At 48.3% G+C, this 23,034-nt stretch overlaps 1 protein-coding gene across 1 annotated transcript in view; it reads right to left on the reverse strand.

Annotated features, from left to right (window-relative positions):
* Positions 1–2,451: 2,451 nt before the first annotated feature.
* LOC121548350 (chondroitin sulfate synthase 1) overlaps positions 2,452–23,034 on the reverse strand; it is a 76,414-nt gene continuing 55,831 nt past the window's right edge. Inside the window, exon 3 of the mRNA XM_041859796.2 lies at positions 2,452–5,686. Within this exon, the coding sequence (XP_041715730.1) occupies positions 4,091–5,686 (1,596 nt within the window). The 3' untranslated portion in view covers positions 2,452–4,090. The remainder of the gene's footprint in view (positions 5,687–23,034) is intronic.

Raw genomic sequence — 23,034 nt, forward strand, 5'->3', positions numbered from 1 at the left:
CAGCCATGTCTTAGGCTTATGCAGTCACACATGAACAGACGTAGTCACACACACAAACCCAGACATGTCTACAAACAGGCAATCTCATAGACTGTCGCAGACAGACACACGGTCAGGAGACAGACACAGTCACAGACAGACACACACACGGCATGTGTCAGCTCCCCCAACAGTATTTGAGATCATTGCTTGCCTGAAATGGAACCAATGGAATAGTCCCAAAAGAGCAAAGCCCCACCCATCAGGCACTCCAGACAGGCTCAAGCTAATGCTCAAGGTACCATTTGAACCCAGGTCTGGATACCTGTACCAGAAGTAACATAACTCCATGACTCCTTCAAAGAAATAAAACCTAACCTAGACAGCTGACTGCATTTAACCCAAATGCGTCTTCCACATTTAACCCAACCCCTCTGAATCAGTGAGTGGGGCTGCCTTAATCGACGTCATCGGCGCAATTGTTGTTGGGGGTTAATTGCCTTGCTCAAGGGCAGAACAGCAGATTTTTTTTCACCTTGCCAGCTCAAGGATTCGAACCAACGACCTTTCAATTACTGGTCCAAAGTTCTTAACCACTAGCCTACCTGCCGCCATATAGCTAGTGGCCTAGCAAAGGTCTGGATAGAGTAAAAAAACATGACTTGCCACCTTAGAAAAGCTATATTTCTGAGAGGGAGATTCTTTGTGAAGAGGACAGAGCACAGAGTGCATTTGAATGGCACGGTGGACTGGGTCTCTCCTCTCTGATTTCTAAAAGCCACAGGATGCCATATGGCTGCTTTCTATTAAAGCTCACCACATGCTTCATAGAGCTAGGCCTACGAGATCAGCTACAGCCATGATTCATCATTTGTCCTACGTCCCAAATGGCTCCCTATTCCATATGTAGTGCACTACTTCTGACCAGGGTACATAGAGCTGGTCAAAAGTAGTGCACTATGTAGGGAATAGGGTGCCATTTGGGACATAAGCTTGATATTGTCCTGGTTTCAGTTGTCTCTCAGAGGAGATTCAGAAAACAAACTCTAGTCTCCAGGCAGCCTCACTCCAGGGCACGTTGTCCATGAGAACATACAGTACACTGATAATACATTTACTCAGGAATAATAATAATAATAATAAATAGTTTTGATGATGGTGCTTTTCTAGATGCGCTCAAAGCAGGGGCAAAAGTCGCCCCATCCACAATTAACGTGCTGCCCCAACCTGGGTGATGCACGGCAGCCATTTGTGAACCAGAAAGCCACTCATCAGCTTTCACAATGAAGAGGAGAGGGTTATTAGGAGTCAAGGGATGATTAGGTGGCTGTGATGTTATGAAGTCAGGTAGGGAATGTAATACACCGGGGGTTATCATACGATTATTGATATGTTGCACATATGATTTTGCATGTAATAATAAGCAGACACTTATGCTGAGCAAATCTCTTGTCCAGGCCCAATTATGGTAGCCTGGTCCCAGATTGGTTTATGCCATCATGCCAACTCCTTGTCAAGGAGTTGACATGATAGAATATACAGATCTGGGACCAAGCTACATTTATGGATCCTACTGTAATTCCTGTCACATTCAAGCTATGACAGTCTTTGAGAGTCATCACCAAAGTTAGAACTACTATTGCTACACCGTGACACGGCTTGACTGTAAAATGCAACTGTCATCATTTAATATTGCCACATTGTAAATGAATGCCTATATAAAAACAAGTACACCACCACAACAAAAGCATTTTTGATAAACATTTCCCCATTTTATTTCTTAAATATAAAACCTTTCCCAGTTGGACAGGGCTGAATGAACAACATCATTATTAAAAAGCCCCAGAAAATCAAGACTATTGTGGTAGAGCACAGTCGGCCCTCCTGCCCCAAGTGTAGCTGATCCGGTCTTCTCTTGGGCTTAGAGACTGTGTGGAGTAGAGGAGACCTTTAAATTTGAACCCAAAACCAGGGGAGTGCTACAGCACAGAAGACACCCTCCTAAATAGACAGCTATATGGACAGGGACCAGATAATTCATCCACCTGACAGGTCAGGTTACACAGGTGCACCTTGTGCTGGGGACAATAAAAGGCCACTCTAAAAAGTGCAGTTTTGTCACACAACACAATGACACAGATGTCTCAAGTTTCGAGGGAGCGTGCAATTGGCATGCTGACTGCAGGAATGTCCACCAGAGCTGTTGCCAGAGAATTGAATGTTAATTTCTCTACCATAAGCCGCCTCCAACATTGTTTTAGAGAGTTTGGCAGTACGTCCAACCGGCCTCACAACCGCAGACCACGTGTATGGCGTCATGTGGGCGAGCAGTTTGCACAGTGCCCCATGGTAGCGGTGGGGTTATGGTATGGGCAGGCATAAGCTACGGACAACAAACACAACTGCATTTTATTGATGGCAATTTGAATGCACAGAAATACCGTGGCGAGATCCTGAGGCCCATTGTGAGGCCCATTTCTTTTAAGGTATCTATGACCAACATATCTGTATTCCCAGTCATGTGAAATTCATAGATTAGGGCATAATGAATTTATGTAAGACTGATTTCTTCATATGAACCGTAACTCAGTAGAATCTTGGAAATTGTTGCATGTTGTGTTTATATTTTTGTTCAGTATAAAATCTGATTTCTATTCTAATTCATGCTACCAATGGGTGCTGAGAAGGTTCTAGAATTCAATCCAAGAGTCCTAAAATGATTTAGAATTAATTCCAGTTCTATGAAGGAGCACAGCATTCCCATGCCCCTCCCCTTCCTTTGTTCCTAAATCTGAATGACTGGTTCGAAACAGGCCTTAGATTCCTCATGAGAGCTAGCAGAGAGCTGGGCCCAGGACGGTGCTCCCTCACTCACTCACTATACCTCGTAATCTACGGTACATGTCATGTTTGTGCCTGCACCTCCTAGAAAACAACATGACACACACAACACCTAAAACACACTGTGCAAAAACTCTTTGGTAATCAGATGAGTTTGAGAGAGGGAAAGAAAAAGAAAATGGAAACACAACACTATCCAACAACTGAGATGGGTATACAATTTTTCTAATATACATATTCCAACAGTCAGGTAACAGAGAATGGAGACTGCAAATTCAATAAATTAGACAGCGGAAGATGAATTGCAGATATTAAATCCAGCAGTTGTGTTCACAGAAGTAAATAAAAAAGAAAATCTAAATCAATGAAAAAAACAAAACAGTGTTATTCTGTATTATAAACAAATCAAAAGGAATCAAAAAATGGCCCTTAGTCATAATTAAAATTGCTTTCATCTAAGTCAACCTTTTTCAATAATGAAATGTTTGTTCGTATCAACCTCCTGTAAACATTCACAATCAAGAGTCCAGTTACGTTTAGAGCACTGCTGGTCTGTGAAGACCACAATGTCCATCTTCTCCACACACAAGACAAACGTTGCACCATTTGCCCAATACTCTCAAATGCCAAGAGTCTGGTGAACCAACGCGTCAAACTTGGCCTTCATTAGCCAATACAGGAAGACCGTGAGAAACTCCCGGCGCATTGGTTTAATCTACCAACCAATCATCTCCCACAACACGCCTCACAGTCGTGTGATTCGCTAAAATTAAATGACGACAGGTACTTTACTCAGTAGGTCACTGCCATAGAATTCTATGGTCACTCCCACTAAGGCAAACTTTGAATTGTTGATATCCCAGGTTTATATGTGCAATAACCTGGGGACGAGGTTACTGTCCAAATAACACAGAATGGTCTTTATTATTAGACTGGTAGAATAAGACATCAGAGCACTTCCTTCTTGTTACCAGAGTTACGGTAGGCTCATCCAAAGGAATATTCATCATCGATATTCTTTATTTTTCAGCATTAATTAAAACATATTTTAGAGTCACGTTTGTCTCAGTCAGTTCAATGTTCACGTGTTGTTGTTTTTTTCTTAAAAAAGCATATTTCCAAAATATATCCATGTAAGTATTTTTTGTTTCTGTAAAAAATAAATTAGGTAGTTAAAAATGCCGCTAAGACAAGTCAGAAGAGGGAAAGACACCCAGGCCTGGGGGACCCCACATACTGGTTTTTGTTCAGTCCTGGCCGGAGTGCTTTCTCACGCTGTCCTGAGCGATTCGTTATTTGAGCTCCCGAGCTTCCGGAAGCCGTGGTCGTTCTTCTCGAGCCACAGTTCAGCCAGCTGCTGTGTCGAGCCGTGCGACGAGGCTTTGGAGCCCAGGCACATCTTGTATTGGTTGGCCTCCAGGTTGGGGTCGCACACTACTGGATGGTGAACGTGTACGATCCCCGGGTCCGTGCTCCGGAACAACCGGATCCCTGATTGGACAAATTTGTTAAAGAGGTCCACGTCCTCCAAGCCCCATCCTTGGATGGAGGTGTCAAATCCCCCGGCCCCGACCAGGTCGCCCTTGTAGACGCAGACGATGCCAAAGCCGTAGTGGCGCCACAGACCCGTCTTGGCGGTGAACACATAGTGGTTCTCACTGGGCACCTTGCCGGCGTATACCACCTTGGGGTCGTACTGGCTGAAGATGATGGGGAAGTAGGTCTGCTCCCCCAGGACTGTGTTACCCCTGCACCTCTTGAGGAAGTCGGTGGTGAAGAGCAGGTCCACGTCGCAGTAGAAGAGCAGCGAGTCGTTGGAGAAGTGGGCCGAGCCCACCTCCAGAGCCAGGGCCCGGGAGAAGGAGCCCGACACGGGCTGGATCTCCATCTCGGCCCGGGGGTACTTGATGTGGTACTCCCTCATCAGCTCCACCTGCTTGACCCGCTCTGTGTTGTTGTCGGTGCTGAAGAGGAGGATGAGCAGCTTGACGTTCTGGTTGGGGATCAGGCACACCCGCTCTAAGTTGGACATAAAGCGGACAAAGATGTCGTAGCGTCCGGATAGCGGCACCAGTATGTTGACCTTGGCCTCCTTGGGCTCCTTCTGGTCCTGGCTAGAGCTGGACAGCTTGAAGGGCACGAACATCTTGAGGGAGTTGGAGAGGAAGGACAGGGAGTCAGAGTCCTGGTTGATGCTGCTGGCGAGCGCCCTGGCGTCCATCTCCTCATCCTCTCTGAACTGGATCTGGCTAAAGGTCTGCTGGAGGTAGGCATGTCTCCTCACCGGCACCGTCATGGTCTTCCCTTTGTGCTTCTTGTAGAGGAGCAACAGGTCAAGCACGTACTCTGCCCCATACATGGGGTTGACCCGCCGGTAGCCGTATTGGATTTCCTTGAAGTCAATCACCCGTCCCCGCGTCTTGGCGTTGGCGTTAATCATCTCCATCACCTGCATGATGATGTCGTCCAGGGCCAGATGCTGGGAGGAGTCCATTCCCCGGCGAGGGGGTTGACCGTCAGACGAGGAGAACAGGTACTTGCCCGTCAGGAACTCCCACTCCAGGACCTCCTCGCGGAGCCGAGGGTGGAACCTCATGAAGGATGGAGGCATGCCCAGCTGCAGGTCCTCTCGGCTGGGCTCGGCGGCCCCGTAGCGTCCCATCTGGACTATCTCGCGGTGGAGCTGGACGGTGCGGTGGCGCAGCTGGGCGATCTTGCGGCTGAGCATGTAGCTGTGCAGGCGGTACTGGTAGGACGGGTTCTTGTTGGGGTGCAGGGTGATGGCCCGGTGGATCTTGCTGTTGTGGAGGTCACGGATGTATCCCTTCTTGTTGGGCTCGTAGTTCTCGTAGAACAGCTGCTGCATCTGGGGAGGGAAGAGAGGGAGACAACGGGTGAGTAAGCATGTTATATCAACTACATATGGCACAATATAACACTGTTGCATTATATAGACTAGGCCCTGTGTGTGAGTGAGTGTACAAAAGTTACAACGCATACAGAGCGCACTCTAGGAAAGAAAAATCTGCCCTCTAAAATGTGAATATAGCAAAAAAATATAGCTTGATCCCAGTTGACCCCTCTCTGCTGCATGTACTTGTATACCGCGCCACTGACGATTTATTAAGATGGATGTCTATATGAATGTAAACTCCTGCAGCCCAACAGAGATGTTATTTTTATCAGACGTCCTGCTGCTAATGCAAAGGGCAAATTAGAACAGGCTCAAGGAATGCCTTCTGGAGGTGAGCTCCGAGCTTACAGAGCCCTCAAATATTGACCAGGGAGCGGGTGAGCCTCGGCGGTTCGATGAGTGTTGACTGCAAACCTGTTGAGGCTTTACAAACCTAATGTTCCCCCAATCACAGGGTGCCGTGTGAGTAAACTGCGGGACAGCTGCTGAGGCCCCTATTGGCAGCGACTCAAGCGTGGCCAAGAAGGAAGGGTCTGTGTTGTTGACCAATCCAATGAAGGGAGCCCTCAGAGGTCTATTTGTGAAAGACGGGCACTGCTCAGAAAAAGGTACTGCTCTGGAATGCAGCCACAAACCCACTCCCCCGGGGGAAAGGCAATACACAGAATCGGACAGGACCGGCACAGAGGCCAGGCCTGATACCTAACTAGTGTGTGTACGGCTGGTCACAGGAACCCACTGAGTAAGTCTCTTTGCCTTTCCATAGGCTCTGCCCCTGCGTTCCAGCACCTAGGAGGTGGCACGTGGCCAACCATAACATCAAGCAGTCTGTTATCAATGGAAATCTTGAGCAAACCCCAAGCTTTAGAGTGTGAGGGGTCAGGTAGGCTATTACATCAGAACCAAGGGGCCAATCGCATGGCAGCCTTACACACATTTATTTAAATGAGCATATCAAAAATATGAATGCCGGAAGAATCGTAATCTAGGAAATAGACTATGTTGCAGTAGTCAACCCTTACACGTGTCCATGTTTCACTGGTTCTGAGAAGCGACTGGCAAATAAATAGCCTTCTTTGGACACCAGACGAGAGGGTGCATCTCTATAGTATAAAGTGGCTTCCTCTCCACGTCTCCTTCCCATCATCTCTATAGTATAAAGTGGCTTCCTCTCCACGTCTCCTTCCCATCATCTCTATAGTATAAAGTGGCTTCCTCTCCACGTCTCCTTCCCATCATCTCTATAGTATAAAGTAGCTTCCTCTCCACGTCTCCTTCCCATCATCTCTATAGTATAAAGTGGCTTCCTCTCCACGTCTCCTTCCCATCATCTCTATAGTATAAAGTGGCTTCCTCTCCACGTCTCCTTCCCATCATCTCTATAGTATAAAGTGGCTTCCTCTCCACGTCTCCTTCCCATCATCTCTTTCCATACACTGGAGAAATCAGGTGACATGGAGAACGTTCATCTACTTTCAGATGTTTTTAGATTTCCTCTCCCACTCCTTTGCTCTGAGAGGTGGCCAAATGAAGATCTCCTTTGCTCTGAGAGGTGGCCAAATGAAGATCTCCTTTGCTCTGAGAGGTGGCCAAATGAAGATCTCCTCTGCTCTGAGAGGTGGCCAAATGAAGATCTCCTTTGCTCTGAGAGGTGGCCAAATGAAGATCTCCTTTGCTCTGAGAGGTGGCCAAATGAAGATCTCCTTTGCTCTGAGAGGTGGCCAAATGAAGATCTCCTTTGCTCTGAGAGGTGGCCAAATGAAAGGAGGAAGATTAGAAGGCGCCAGTTAAGAGTACTGAGACGTACCCCAGCAGGTAGGCCAGGTCGGGTTGTTCTGAGTGCCCAGCTGTGAGGCAGCAGACATCAGCACTGCAGCCAGCCAGTCAACCAGTCAGCCAGTCAGCCAGCCAGCCAGTCAGGATGTTTCCCTCTCTCTCTCCCCCATGGCTTTCCCATCATTACCGCCTCTAACGACCTGACCTTTGTCTTCCACGTCTCCATCAGCAGTTGTGATTCATTAGAATGATTTTTCACAGTCATTAACCCCCCATAACACACCGCTCACAAGCCTCACATCAGCGCACTTTCATCTAATCACCCTGAATGGCTCATTAAGAAATAAAAGGAAGAAAAATATAAGTGGTAAGTTATCGCTGTGAGTTTTAAGCCTCGTGTGTTGTGTCACAAACACCCACATCAAGCAGAGCCTTTGTGAAGAAGGTGGAGAACCTCAAGCTCGGTGATGGACAGATAAGCTAAATGCTGAAAAGCATCCCATGTGTTTTATGCCAGGTTTTAACAACCTATTGTATTCAGACCTTCTGTGTTCAAACGCTTCAAAAATCTTAAAAATACTTTTTCTGTGCTTGATTGAGTTCGCATGGTGCAATGTAACCAACGGAATAGTGCAAACCCATCTGGCGCGTCAGGCAAGCTTGATCAAACGCTTAATGCATTTGAAAAACGTCAAATACTAGTTGAACCCAGGTCTGATTGTAGTGATCACAACAACTGGTGGAAGAGCAGAGGCGTCGGAATAGACGGCCCAGGAACAGAGGACAAAAGGTTCCCCAATATACAACCATCTCTTCAGGCACTTAATCAGGAAGAGATCATATCTGGACACATTCAGATGAGAGTTCAGTGCTGTATCATATCTGGACACATTCAGATGAGAGCTCAGTGCTGTATCATATCTGGACACATTCAGATGAGAGCTCAGTGCTGTATCATATCTGGACACATTAAGATGAGAGCTCAGTGCTGTATCATATCTGGACACATTCAGATGAGAGCTCAGTGCTGTATCATATCTGGACACATTCAGATGAGAGTTCAGTGCTGTATCATATCTGGACACATTAAGATGAGAGCTCAGTGCTGTATCATATCTGGACACATTCAGATGAGAGTTCAGTGCTGTATCATATCTGGACACATTAAGATGAGAGCTCAGTGCTGTATCATATCTGGACACATTCAGATGAGAGTTCAGTGCTGTATCATATCTGGACACATTCAGATGAGAGCTCGGTGCTGTATCATATCTGGACACATTAAGATGAGAGCTCAGTGCTGTATCATATCTGGACACATTCAGATGAGAGCTCGGTGCTGTATCATATCTGGACACATTCAGATGAGAGCTCGGTGCTGTATCATATCTGGACACATTCAGATGAGAGCTCAGTGCTGTAAATGTAGAATTAGTCATGCCACTGTCATCTTTCCTTCCCTGCTAAGTGTTTATCTCCTAGCTTCCTTAAAGTCAATATGGACGCCACTCCATCAAAACAAAGCAGAGGGAAAACAAACAGTGCTATCAAACCGACAAGTCCATTACAAGAGGGCAACACCATCGCAGAGGGACTAAATATCCCCCCCTGAACAAACAAGGAGTGATTGTGGAGCGATTGCATTCGGAGACGGGTGATACAATTGTCTTCCTTGGACCGCGCTACTAGGGCCTAAATCAACACATTACGGCTGGATGGAAGAACCCTGCAAAGTAATGTGAGTAGATATGCACTCTGGGGATGTGTCCCAAATGGCACCCTATTCCCCAGGTAGTGCACTACTTTTGACCAGAACCATATGGGACCCTGGTCAAAAGTAGTGAGCTGCATAGGAGATAGGGTGCCATTTGGGACGCTGGCTGGGTAAGCGTAAGTGACGGTTCCAGTCTGGCTCATGTCGGGGCTAGCGCTGGCTAGCGTAGGCTTCCTCTGGAGTCGTGAGTAAACTGAGAGCCAGTCAAATCTGTGACGAACACAAAGCATGGCCAAGGGAAACACCAATGGCAGACTCCATCTGCTGTTTAATGAATATTACAAGGGACAAGTGATCTGAAATCACCATTAAGGGGTGAGAATAGAGCCAGGCTGGCGTACAGAAAACTTCTCAGGTGTTGGAATGTGAAGAGCTGTTGGAATGCCACTTGGCTGGAGGGCAACTCTGAGGGAAATATATGCCCCTCTGATCAGCAACGATCAGGGCCAGGAATGTGACTGGAAAAATGTGGGGCCCTAGGCAACATGCAGGTATTATTAGGTCATTAGCATCAGTTGGGGGGGATAGTGTGCCATTATGGAAGCAGCCAGAGAATCCCACAGGGAAGACTGGAGGGCCGTAACCTAGTCTATTGCTCATACCAGTTTCACAGGTTTGATACAGCCTGGGCCTAGCCACACACTCGAATCCCTGTCACATGATATAGGAGAGCAGCAGCACGAGACCTGATAATGGTTTCCTTTGACCTTTGACCTTTGAAAAGTACAATAAAAAAGGGTTACCTTCTATGTCTTTTTGTTTTATTGATGACTTTTATGATTCCATGATTTTGTGTGTGTGTGTGTGTGTGTGTGAGAATGTGTGTGTGTGTGTGTGTGAGAGAGAGACAGCTTGTGTGTATGTGCGCACGTGTGTGTGTGTGTGCGTCTACATGGTGCTTAATTCTAAGCGGCCAGTTCTGGTATATTTGAGCGCAGAGGTGCAATGTTAAATGATGGTCCAGTGACATTAACGGCTCTCGCTGCTGAGTCAACACGCACGCCCCTGCTGCAAAGAGATAGCTACCATCCATCAGCTGCCCTACCTATGACAAGGGGGAGCCAGCCAGAGAGGAGAGGAGATATAAAGAGAGAGAGAGAGAGAGAGAGAGAGAGAGAGCGCGAGAGAGAGAGAGCGCGAGAGAGAGAGAGCGCGAGAGAGAGAGAGAGAGCGCGAGAGCGAGAGAGAGAGAGAGAGAGAGAGAGAGAGAAGAGAGAGAGAGAGAGCGAGATAGAGAAAGAGAGAAGAGTAAAGAAAATGGGTAGAAGGGTAAAAAAGAGTGTCAATCGGGACTAGAGCAGAGTGGATAGGAGCACAAAAGAGGACAGAGGAGAGGAGGAGAGGAGTCCCAGGTAGCAGAACACAGGACAGAGGAGAGGAGTCCCAGGGAGCAGAACACAGGACAGAGGAGAGGGAGGAGTCCCAGGTAGCAGAACACAGGACAGAGGAGAGGAGTCCCAGGTAGCAGAACACAGGACAGAGGAGAGGAGTCCCAGGTAGCAGAACACAGGACAGAGGAGAGGAGTCCCAGGGAGCAGAACACAGGACAGAGGAGAGGAGTCCCAGGTAGCAGAACACAGGACAGAGGAGAGGAGTCCAAGGTAGCAGAACACAGGACAGAGGAGAGGAGGAGAGGAGTCGCAGGGAGCAGAACAGAGGACACAGGACAGAGGAGAGGAGTCCCAGGGAGCAGAACAAAGGACAGAGGAGAGGAGGAGAGGAGTCCCAGGTAGCAGGACACAGGACAGAGGAGAGGAGTCCCAGGGAGCAGAACATAGGACAGAGGAGAGGAGGAGAGGAGTCCCAGGTAGCAGAACACAGGAAAGAGGAGAGGAGTCCCAGGTAGCAGAACACAGGACAAAGGAGAGGAGGAGAGGAGTCGCAGGGAGCAGAACACAGGACAGAGGAGAGTGGAGGAGTCCCAGGGAGCAGAACACAGGACAGAGGAGAGGAGTCCCAGGTAGCAGAACACAGGACAGAGGAGAGTGGAGGAGTCCCAGGGAGCAGAACACAGGACAGAGGAGAGGAGTCCCAGGTAGCAGAACACAGGACAGAGGAGAGGAGGAGAGGAGTCCTAGGGAGCAGAACACAGGACAGAGGAGAGGAGGAGAGGAGTCCCAAGGAGCAGAACACAGGACAGAGGAGAGTGGAGGAGTCCCAGGGAGCAGAACACAGGACAGAGGAGAGGAGTCCCAGGGAGTAGAACACAGGACAGAGGAGAGGAGTCCCAGGAAGCAGAACACAGGACAGAGGAGAGGAGGAGAGGAGTCCCAGGGAGCAGAACACAGGACAGAGGAGAGGAGGAGTCCCAGGTAGAAGAACACAGGACAGAGGAGAAGAGGAGAGGAGGAGAGGAGTCCCAGGTAGCAGAACACAGGACAGAGGAGAGGAGTCCCAGGTAGCAGAACACAGGACAGAGGAGAGGAGGAGAGGAGTCGCAGGGAGCAGAACACAGGACAGAGGAGAGTGGAGGAGTCCCAGGGAGCAGAACACAGGACAGAGGAGAGGAGTCCCAGGTAGCAGAACACAGGACAGAGGAGAGGAGGAGAGGAGTCCCAGGAAGCAGAACACAGGACAGAGGAGAGGAGGAGAGGAGTCCCAGGTAGCAGAACACAGGACAGAGGAGAAGAGTCCCAGGTAGCAGAACACAGGACAGAGGAGAGTGGAGGAGTCCCAGGTAGCAGAACACAGGACAGAGGAGAGGAGTCCCAGGTAGCAGAACACAGGACAGAGGAGTCCCAGGAAGCAGAACACAGGACAGAGGAGAGGAGGAGAGGAGTCCCAGGTAGCAGAACACAGGACAGAGGAGTCCCATGAAGCAGAACACAGGACAGAGGAGAGGAGGAGAGGAGTCCCAGGGAGCAGAACACAGGACAGAGGAGAGGAGTCCCAGGTAGCAGAACACAGGACAGAGGAGAGGAGTCCCAGGTAGCAGAACACAGGACAGAGGAGGAGAGGAGTCCCAGGTAGCAGAACACAGGACAGAGGAGAGGAGTCCCAGGAAGCAGAACACAGGACAGAGGAGAGGAGTCCCAGGGAGCAGAACACAGGACAGAGGAGAGGAGTCCCAGGGAGTAGAACACAGGACAGAGGAGAGGAGGAGAGGAGTCCCAGGTAGCAGAACACAGGACAGAGGAGAGGAGGAGTCCCAGGTAGCAGAACACAGGACAGAGGAGAGGAGAGGAGTCGTCTCAGGTAGCAGAACACAGGACAGAGGAGAGGAGAGGAGGAGTCCCAGGTAGCAGAACACATGACATAGGAGAGGAGAGGAGGAGTCCCAGGTAGCAGAACACAGGACAGAGGAGAGGAGAGGAGAGGAGAAGTCCCAGGTAGCAGAACACATGACAGAGGAGAGGAGAGGAGGAGTCCCAGGTAGCAGAACACAGGACAGAGGAGAGGAGAGGAGGAGTCCCAGGTAGCAGAACACAGGACAGAGGAGAGGAGTCCCAGGTAGCAGAACACAGGACAGAGGAGAGGAGTCCCAGGTAGCAGAACACAGGACAGAGGAGAGGAGTCCCAGGTAGCAGAACACAGGACAGAGGAGGAGAGGAGTCCCAGGTAGCAGAACACAGGACAGGAGGAGAGGAGTCCCAGGAAGCAGAACACAGGACAGAGGAGAGGAGTCCCAGGTAGCAGAACACAGGACAGAGGAGAGGAGTCCCAGGGAGCAGAACACAGGACAGAGGAGAGGGAGAGGAGTCCCAGGTAGCAGAACACAGGACAGAGGAGAGGAGGAGTCCCAGGTAGCAGAACACAGGACAGAGGAGAGGAGTCCCAGGTAGCAGAACACAGGACAGAGGAGAGGAGTCGTCCCAGGTAGCAGAACACAGGACAGAGGAGAGGAGAGGAGTCCCAGGTAGCAGAACACAGGACAGAGGAGAGGAGAGGAGTCCCAGGTAGCAGAACACAGGACAGAGGAGAGGAGAGGAGTCCCAGGAAGCAGAACACAGGACAGAGGAGAGGAGAGGAGTCCCAGGAAGCAGAACACAGGACAGAGGAGAGGAGAGGAGTCCCAGGAAGCAGAACACAGGACAGAGGAGAGGAGTCCCAGGAAGCAGAACACAGGACAGAGGAGAGGAGAGGAGTCCCAGGTAACAGAACACAGGACAGAGGAGAGGAGTCCCAGGAAGCAGAACACAGGACAGAGGAGAGGAGTCCCAGGTAGCAGAACACAGGACAGAGGAAAGGAGAGGAGGAGTCCCAGGTAATAGAAGACAGGACAGAGGAGAGGAGTAGAAGAGGAGAGAGGTAGAAGGGGGAGAAGAGGAGAGGAGAGGCGCCGGCTGCGTTTAATTCGCAGCAGAAGGAAAGTAGCTTTGCACAGCCCGCAGCGGAGCGGGCCATGCAAATCTAATTTGAGACACCATTATGCCGGCGTAATTGGCCCCTTTGTGCCCAAGTGTGGTCTGTCCAAAGTGATTTCCCCTGCCCGCCTCTCCTCTCCTCACACCTATAGCAGCCTCACAATAGCCATGAAATGGAGTCTCTGAAGGGATACGGATGTGTACCCTTCAGTAGCATTGTGACACCAGATTACTTTTAGTGGTTCCGTCCCAAATGGCACCCTATTCCCTATATAGTGCACTACTTTTGAACAGAGCCATGGTCATATAGGGAATAGGGTGCCATTTGGGACACATCCCAGATGACTTCATTGTGACACCAGACTTATTGTCATGCAGCAGCAGCCATTGGCCATTACTGGACAAGCTGAAAGAGACAGTCTAGATCAATAGGCCTCTGATGTATAGAGACACCATACTGGGTGGTGAATGCAATGGGCTGTAGCCATAAAGATGACAGAGCCTATCTTTGCAATGCCTGCTTCCGTGACAGGATTTGGGCCAAGTGAGCCCCCTATCCAACTCTATGGCTGTAGCTGTATTGGGCTGAAAACAATGCTGGACAGCAGAGTTGGATCAACGCCATTTCGTGTCGATGTAGGAAATTATTTGAAATTCGATTCATACACGGAACATTGCCCAGAGTGCATTTCTGTGAGTTGGAATTGAATTGACTCCAACACCAATGCTATTGGTTTGGTGCATCTGCACACTCAGCTGGGAGAGACAAAATCCCCAAATTCCAAAGAAAGACTTAATTCCAGAATCTGGGAGATCCCGCAGATGTCCCAGACAACATATTTCCTCAATTGCTCGTCAAATCAGAGACACCAAATAATCTCATCTGAAGAATCTCCTCCTGGTTTGACGAGACTAAAGAGAGACGGTTTCTGGTGTGCGTTGCACACATGTTGTGGTTGACTACTGTTCCAGTCTTCGACTGAGATTTAAACATCTGCTTTTCAGCAATTAGCGCTTTCTGGTTTGCCAACAATTAATTCAACCATGCTTCCTTCAACTACAACACATCTGAGACACGTGAACGATAAGATGAACAACTAGCTTGATTTCTCTAGCGTTGTGGCTTCGTTTCCTCGCTGTAGCTTCAGAGGTATTCAGTAACCGTCCACTAACCATCTCTTTATTTTCTCTTGTCAGTAGTTTTCTCCCTTCAATAACTAACAATCTGCAGAGTCAGCAGAGGAAGAGAAGAGAGGAGAAGGGAGAGGTCCTGGGTTGGACTAGGAGGAGAGGAGAAGGGAGAGGTCCTGGGTTGGACTAGGAGGAGAGGAGAAGGGAGAGGTCCTGGGTTGGACCAGGAGGAGAGGAGAAGGGAGAGGTCCTGGGTTGGACCAGGAGGAGAAGGGAGAGGTCCTGGGTTGGACCAGGAGGAGAAGGGAGAGAAAGGCTCATTTGAATAAAACATACCACAAGCCAGTGGCTATGTTCCAAATGGCACACTAATCCCTTATGGGCCCTGAAAGGTAGTGCATTACATAAGGAATAGGGTGCCATTTGGGAAGCAAAGACAGTACAGAGGAGAGTAGAGGTTACAGGTCAGGATATTACAGAGGCTGCAGTCAGGATATGAGGTTTAGGCCCAGACCAAAGCCGGACAGACTCCAGGACAGAGGCTACAGGAGAATACTCTGATATCTGCCAAAGGAGGACTGGACACACCAAAATATCAAACAAATCATTAGAGAGAGGCCTTTGATTCCGTTAAGAGGAGTATAAGAAGGTATAATGTCATATTTAATCTAGGTCTGCAAAAAAGGTGCATGTCCAGGTCTTTAATGGCATAGATTGTGATGGTGGAAGTGTCCCTAGCCTGAGAGCCAGCCTGTTTCTGCATCCAACCAAGCCAAACACAAGGCAGAACATGACACAGCAGGAGACATTCTAGGATAGGCTGTCAAGAAATCAGGAGCTATAGAGAGTCGTTGTAAAGCATGCTCCAAAAGATTAGTAGGCTAATGTCTTCCAGCATTTTGCCTTTCAGTGGAAGATGCCCATTCATCACTCCTGTTCTATCTCACTACCCTGTCACACACACGGGTGGGTTTTTACAGGTCATTCAGTCAGTGTGCGTTATCCTTACAGCTTTCCAGGTGATTGCCAGAGGAAGCAAATAACAAAGCATAAAGAGGATGGCTGGGCTTGTGCCAACATGTTACCTTCAGCTCTCTGCCAACCAACACACTATACTACAGGTCTCTATCTCAGAGAGAAATCTCAATCTGACACACAGATCAAACTGTTGTCCTACAACTTATCCTTCAACAAAGTGTGTTTGAGAAATTGAGCCGAGTATGCAGGTCCCATTCTTACTATGTAAACAGTCCTTTGTGAGCTCGGTTATTTCAATTGCAAAAAAACACCACTCAATAGCAAGTTAGCAACAAACTGTGACGTGCAAACAGAAACACATGATCGAGGCCTTGCATTGAATCGCTCCAAGCTCACGTCCCAAACAAACACAAACACAATTCATGTCCTCCAATCCGCGACCTGCGTGCTAGCCGGTTTAATCAAGTTAACAAGCGGCTGTTGTGGGAAATTAGCGAGGCACGCCAAAGTGATTAGCCTGGCAGAGTGTTGCTATTGAATAAGACTACAGTACTGCTGCTAGTCATCTCTAGAGCAATCCCTGGGCTGTCCCAACACTCCAGTGCCTATGAACAGGGTATGGTAGTAGGTGCCAGGCACACCGGTTTGTGTCAAGAACTGCAACGCTGCTGAGGTTTTCACGCTCAACAGTTTCCCATGTGTATCAAGAATTGTCCACCACCCAAAGGACATCCAGCCAACTTGACACAACTGTGGGAAGCATTGGAGTCAACATGGGCAAGCATCCCTGTGGAACGCTTTCGAGACCTTGCAGAGTCCATGCCTCAACGAATTGAGGCTGTTATGAGGGCAAAAGGGGGTGCAACTCAATACTAGGAATGTGTTCCTAATGTTTTGTACACTCAGTGTATAACTACTGTTCAGCTAATGCTGGGCCCTCTCCCAATACTCTAACACAGATTCCTAGTCTTCTTTCCTACAGTACCAGCTGTTAATCTCTTGTAGTGATCCCTACACGGACTCTGTCCCAACACTCTAAAACGGCCTCTCCTCTTCATCTCCTTTGTGAGAGTTTTCAGATGCAAGCAGGGTAGAGTATTGGAACTGTCCTGCAGGCCTGAATGGACATCAGTCACTGAGCAGAGGTTTTTCCACACATGCTGCTTGTAATATTTTGATAAGACATGATGAGTCCAGCCATATAGAATCTGAATGGGACTACATACTGTAGGGTAGCTCTTCTCCAGACGAAATTGTAGTTCCTTTTACCGCATTGAAAGTCAGTTACAGGGGGTTGAGAATGGATTGCTTCATCCCTCATGCTCTTTCATTTAAAGTACACAGCTCAATACAAAAACAATAACAGCAGTTGTTAAATGCAATGGATGGCATAAAGCTAGGAAAAGGGCGATATGGACACAATGATGGGCAGTCAATATTGACACTAACTATATCTCTGCCAACCTCTCCTGTGATGGCTCAAAGTCAACAGCAATCCTACCTGTGGACTGAAGGCATCCTTCATTAAGCCCAAGGAGAGCGTGTACAGAACAAGGCAATATCACCCTAAAGGGACTGAGTGGTGTAGACCTAATATGATGGAGCAGAGAAAAGTTACTGTTTAAACTTGCGACTAATTTGATTTGATTTATTAGGATCCCCATTAGCCAATGGTGACAGCTAGTCTTACTGGGGTCCGACACAAACTGACAGGGGGGATAGGCTAGATTTGTTGCATGTTGTTTTCACCTGTCAGTCTGTCACCTCCTTTCAGATCAGTGGTAAATAATGACAGTATGGAGGAAAGGAAGGAGGACCAGTCTGTCACCTCCTTTCAGATCAGTGGTAAATAATGACAGTATGGAGGAAAGGAAGGAGGACCAGTCTGTCACCTCCTTTCAGATCAGTGGTAAATAATGACAGTATGGAGGAAAGGAAGGAGGACCAGTCTGTCACCTCCTTTCAGATCAGTGGTAAATAATGACAGTATGGAGGAAAGGAAGGAGGACCAGTCTGTCACCTCCTTTCAGATCAGTGGTAAATAATGACAGTATGGAGGAAAGGAAGGAGGACCAGTCTGTCACCTCCTTTCAGATCAGTGGTAAATAATGACAGTATGGAGGAAAGGAAGGAGGACCAGTCTGTCACCTCCTTTCAGATCAGTGGTAAATAATGACAGTATGGAGGAAAGGAAGGAGGACCAGTCTGTCACCTCCTTTCAGATCAGTGGTAAATAATGACAGTATGGAGGAAAGGAAGGAGGACCAGTCTGTCACCTCCTTTCAGATCAGTGGTAAATAATGACAGTATGGAGGAAAGGAAGGAGGACCAGTCTGTCACCTCCTTTCAGATCAGTGGTAAATAATGACAGTATGGAGGAAAGGAAGGAGGACCAGTCTGTCACCTCCTTTCAGATCAGTGGTAAATAATGACAGTATGGAGGAAAGGAAGGAGGACCAGTCTGTCACCTCCTTTCAGATCAGTGGTAAATAATGACAGTATGGAGGAAAGGAAGGAGGACCAGTCTGTCACCTCCTTTCAGATCAGTGGTAAATAATGACAGTATGGAGGAAAGGAAGGAGGACCAGTCTGTCACCTCCTTTCAGATCAGTGGTAAATAATGACAGTATGGAGGAAAGGAAGGAGGACCAGTCTGTCACCTCCTTTCAGATCAGTGGTAAATAATGACAGTATGGAGGAAAGGAAGGAGGACCAGTCTGTCACCTCCTTTCAGATCAGTGGTAAATAATGACAGTATGGAGGAAAGGAAGGAGGACCAGTCTGTCACCTCCTTTCAGATCAGTGGTAAATAATGACAGTATGGAGGAAAGGAAGGAGGACCAGTCTGTCACCTCCTTTCAGATCAGTGGTAAATAATGACAGTATGGAGGAAAGGAAGGAGGACCAGTCTGTCACCTCCTTTCAGATCAGTGGTAAATAATGACAGTATGGAGGAAAGGAAGGAGGACCAGTCTGTCACCTCCTTTCAGATCAGTGGTAAATAATGACAGTATGGAGGAAAGGAAGGAGGACCAGTCTGTCACCTCCTTTCAGATCAGTGGTAAATAATGACAGTATGGAGGAAAGGAAGGAGGACCAGTCTGTCACCTCCTTTCAGATCAGTGGTAAATAATGACAGTATGGAGGAAAGGAAGGAGGACCAGTCTGTCACCTCCTTTCAGATCAGTGGTAAATAATGACAGTATGGAGGAAAGGAAGGAGGACCAGTCTGTCACCTCCTTTCAGATCAGTGGTAAATAATGACAGTATGGAGGAAAGGAAGGAGGACCAGTCTGTCACCTCCTTTCAGATCAGTGGTAAATAATGACAGTATGGAGGAAAGGAAGGAGGACCAGTCTGTCACCTCCTTTCAGATCAGTGGTAAATAATGACAGTATGGAGGAAAGGAAGGAGGACCAGTCTGTCACCTCCTTTCAGATCAGTGGTAAATAATGACAGTATGGAGGAAAGGAAGGAGGACCAGTCTGTCACCTCCTTTCAGATCAGTGGTAAATAATGACAGTATGGAGGAAAGGAAGGAGGACCAGTCTGTCACCTCCTTTCAGATCAGTGGTAAATAATGACAGTATGGAGGAAAGGAAGGAGGACCAGTCTGTCACCTCCTTTCAGATCAGTGGTAAATAATGACAGTATGGAGGAAAGGAAGGAGGACCAGTCTGTCACCTCCTTTCAGATCAGTGGTAAATAATGACAGTATGGAGGAAAGGAAGGAGGACCAGTCTGTCACCTCCTTTCAGATCAGTGGTAAATAATGACAGTATGGAGGAAAGGAAGGAGGACCAGTCTGTCACCTCCTTTCAGATCAGTGGTAAATAATGACAGTATGGAGGAAAGGAAGGAGGACCAGTCTGTCACCTCCTTTCAGATCAGTGGTAAATAATGACAGTATGGAGGAAAGGAAGGAGGACCAGTCTGTCACCTCCTTTCAGATCAGTGGTAAATAATGACAGTATGGAGGAAAGGAAGGAGGACCAGTCTGTCACCTCCTTTCAGATCAGTGGTAAATAATGACAGTATGGAGGAAAGGAAGGAGGACCAGTCTGTCACCTCCTTTCAGATCAGTGGTAAATAATGACAGTATGGAGGAAAGGAAGGAGGACCAGTCTGTCACCTCCTTTCAGATCAGTGGTAAATAATGACAGTATGGAGGAAAGGAAGGAGGACCAGTCTGTCACCTCCTTTCAGATCAGTGGTAAATAATGACAGTATGGAGGAAAGGAAGGAGGACCAGTCTGTCACCTCCTTTCAGATCAGTGGTAAATAATGACAGTATGGAGGAAAGGAAGGAGGACCAGTCTGTCACCTCCTTTCAGATCAGTGGTAAATAATGACAGTATGGAGGAAAGGAAGGAGGACCAGTCTGTCACCTCCTTTCAGATCAGTGGTAAATAATGACAGTATGGAGGAAAGGAAGGAGGACCAGTCTGTCACCTCCTTTCAGATCAGTGGTAAATAATGACAGTATGGAGGAAAGGAAGGAGGACCAGTCTGTCACCTCCTTTCAGATCAGTGGTAAATAATGACAGTATGGAGGAAAGGAAGGAGGACCAGTCTGTCACCTCCTTTCAGATCAGTGGTAAATAATGACAGTATGGAGGAAAGGAAGGAGGACCAGTCTGTCACCTCCTTTCAGATCAGTGGTAAATAATGACAGTATGGAGGAAAGGAAGGAGGACCAGTCTGTCACCTCCTTTCAGATCAGTGGTAAATAATGACAGTATGGAGGAAAGGAAGGAGGACCAGTCTGTCACCTCCTTTCAGATCAGTGGTAAATAATGACAGTATGGAGGAAAGGAAGGAGGACCAGTCTGTCACCTCCTTTCAGATCAGTGGTAAATAATGACAGTATGGAGGAAAGGAAGGAGGACCAGTCTGTCACCTCCTTTCAGATCAGTGGTAAATAATGACAGTATGGAGGAAAGGAAGGAGGACATTTGACACTATTAAGACGCAGCCCCTGTTCAGAGTGCAGCACACAACAGACGTCCATCTTGTTCAGAGTGCAGCACACAACAGACGTCCATCTTGTTCAGAGTGCAGCACACAACAGACGTCCATCTTGTTCAGAGTGCAGCACACAACAGACGTCCATCTTGTTCAGAGTGCAGCACACAACAGACGTCCATCTTGTTCAGAGTGCAGCACACAACAGACGTCCATCTTGTTAAGAGTGCAGCACACAACAGACGTCCATCTTGTTCAGAGTGCAGCACACAACAGACGTCCATCTTGTTCAGAGTGCAGCACACAACAGACGTCCATCTTGTTCAGAGTGCAGCACACAACAGACGTCCATCTTGTTCAGAGTGCAGCACACAACAGACGTCCATCTTGTTCAGAGTGCAGCACACAACAGACGTCCATCTTGTTCAGAGTGCAGCACACAACAGACGTCCATCTTGTTCAGAGTGCAGCACACAACAGACGTCCATCTTGTTCAGAGTGCAGCACACAACAGACGTCCATCTTGTTCAGAGTGCAGCACACAACAGAGCGTCCATCTTGTTCAGAGTGCAGCACACAACAGACGTCCATCTTGTTCAGAGTGCAGCACACAACAGACGTCCATCTTGTTCAGAGTGCAGCACACAACAGACGTCCATCTTGTTCAGAGTGCAGCACACAACAGACGTCCATCTTGTTCAGAGTGCAGCACACAACAGACGTCCATCTTGTTCAGAGTGCAGCACACAACAGACGTCCATCTTGTTCAGAGTGCAGCACACAACAGACGTCCATCTTGTTCAGAGTGCAGCACACAACAGACGTCCATCTTGTTCAGAGTGCAGCACACAACAGACGTCCATCTTGTTCAGAGTGCAGCACACAACAGACGTCCATCTTGTTCAGAGTGCAGCACACAACAGACGTCCATCTTGTTCAGAGTGCAGCACACAACAGACGTCCATCTTGTTCAGAGTGCAGCACACAACAGACGTCCATCTTGTTCAGAGTGCAGCACACAACAGAGCGTCCATCTTGTTCAGAGTGCAGCACACAACAGACGTCCATCTTGTTCAGAGTGCAGCACACAACAGACGTCCATCTTGTTCAGAGTGCAGCACACAACAGACGTCCATCTTGTTCAGAGTGCAGCACACAACAGACGTCCATCTTGTTCAGAGTGCAGCACACAACAGACGTCCATCTTGTTCAGAGTGCAGCACACAACAGACGTCCATCTTGTTCAGAGTGCAGCACACAACAGACGTCCATCTTGTTCAGAGTGCAGCACACAACAGACGTCCATCTTGTTCAGAGTGCAGCACACAACAGAGCGTCCATCTTGTTCAGAGTGCAGCACACAACAGACGTCCATCTTGTTCAGAGTGCAGCACACAACAGACGTCCATCTTGTTCAGAGTGCAGCACACAACAGACGTCCATCTTGTTCAGAGTGCAGCACACAACAGACGTCCATCTTGTTCAGAGTGCAGCACACAACAGACGTCCATCTTGTTCAGAGTGCAGCACACAACAGACGTCCATCTTGTTCAGAGTGCAGCACACAACAGACGTCCATCTTGTTCAGAGTGCAGCACACAACAGACGTCCATCTTGTTCAGAGTGCAGCACACAACAGACGTCCATCTTGTTCAGAGTGCAGCACACAACAGACGTCCATCTTGTTCAGAGTGCAGCACACAACAGACGTCCATCTTGTTCAGAGTGCAGCACACAACAGACGTCCATCTTGTTCAGAGTGCAGCACACAACAGACGTCCATCTTGTTCAGAGTGCAGCACACAACAGACGTCCATCTTGTTCAGAGTGCAGCACACAACAGACGTCCATCTTGTTCAGAGTGCAGCACACAACAGACGTCCATCTTGTTCAGAGTGCAGCACACAACAGACGTCCATCTTGTTCAGAGTGCAGCACACAACAGACGTCCATCTTGTTAAGAGTGCAGCACACAACAGACGTCCATCTTGTTCAGAGTGCAGCACACAACAGACGTCCATCTTGTTCAGAGTGCAGCACACAACAGACGTCCATCTTGTTCAGAGTGCAGCACACAACAGACGTCCATCTTGTTCAGAGTGCAGCACACAACAGACGTCCATCTTGATAAGGGCTTTGTCAGTCAGTGTGCTGCCATTGGAGTTAGGCTCCGGTTACTCTTGGGAGCACTAACGAGGGGTGGAATCTGAAAAACACCCATTAGTTTGGCCCAGTACTATGCCGAGGACAACGACAGGCCTGGGTGGGAGACAACACACAGCAGAAAGGGTCTTTTGTTCCCACTAACATCCCTCTATCCAGATGTCGTCTTTCCCTAATGTCCAAGGCCTAGAGGGAGAGGTGGGGTCCCA

Source organism: Coregonus clupeaformis, unplaced genomic scaffold (genome assembly GCF_020615455.1).
Source record: "Coregonus clupeaformis isolate EN_2021a unplaced genomic scaffold, ASM2061545v1 scaf0512, whole genome shotgun sequence".
Taxonomy (NCBI): Eukaryota; Metazoa; Chordata; class Actinopteri; order Salmoniformes; family Salmonidae; genus Coregonus; species Coregonus clupeaformis.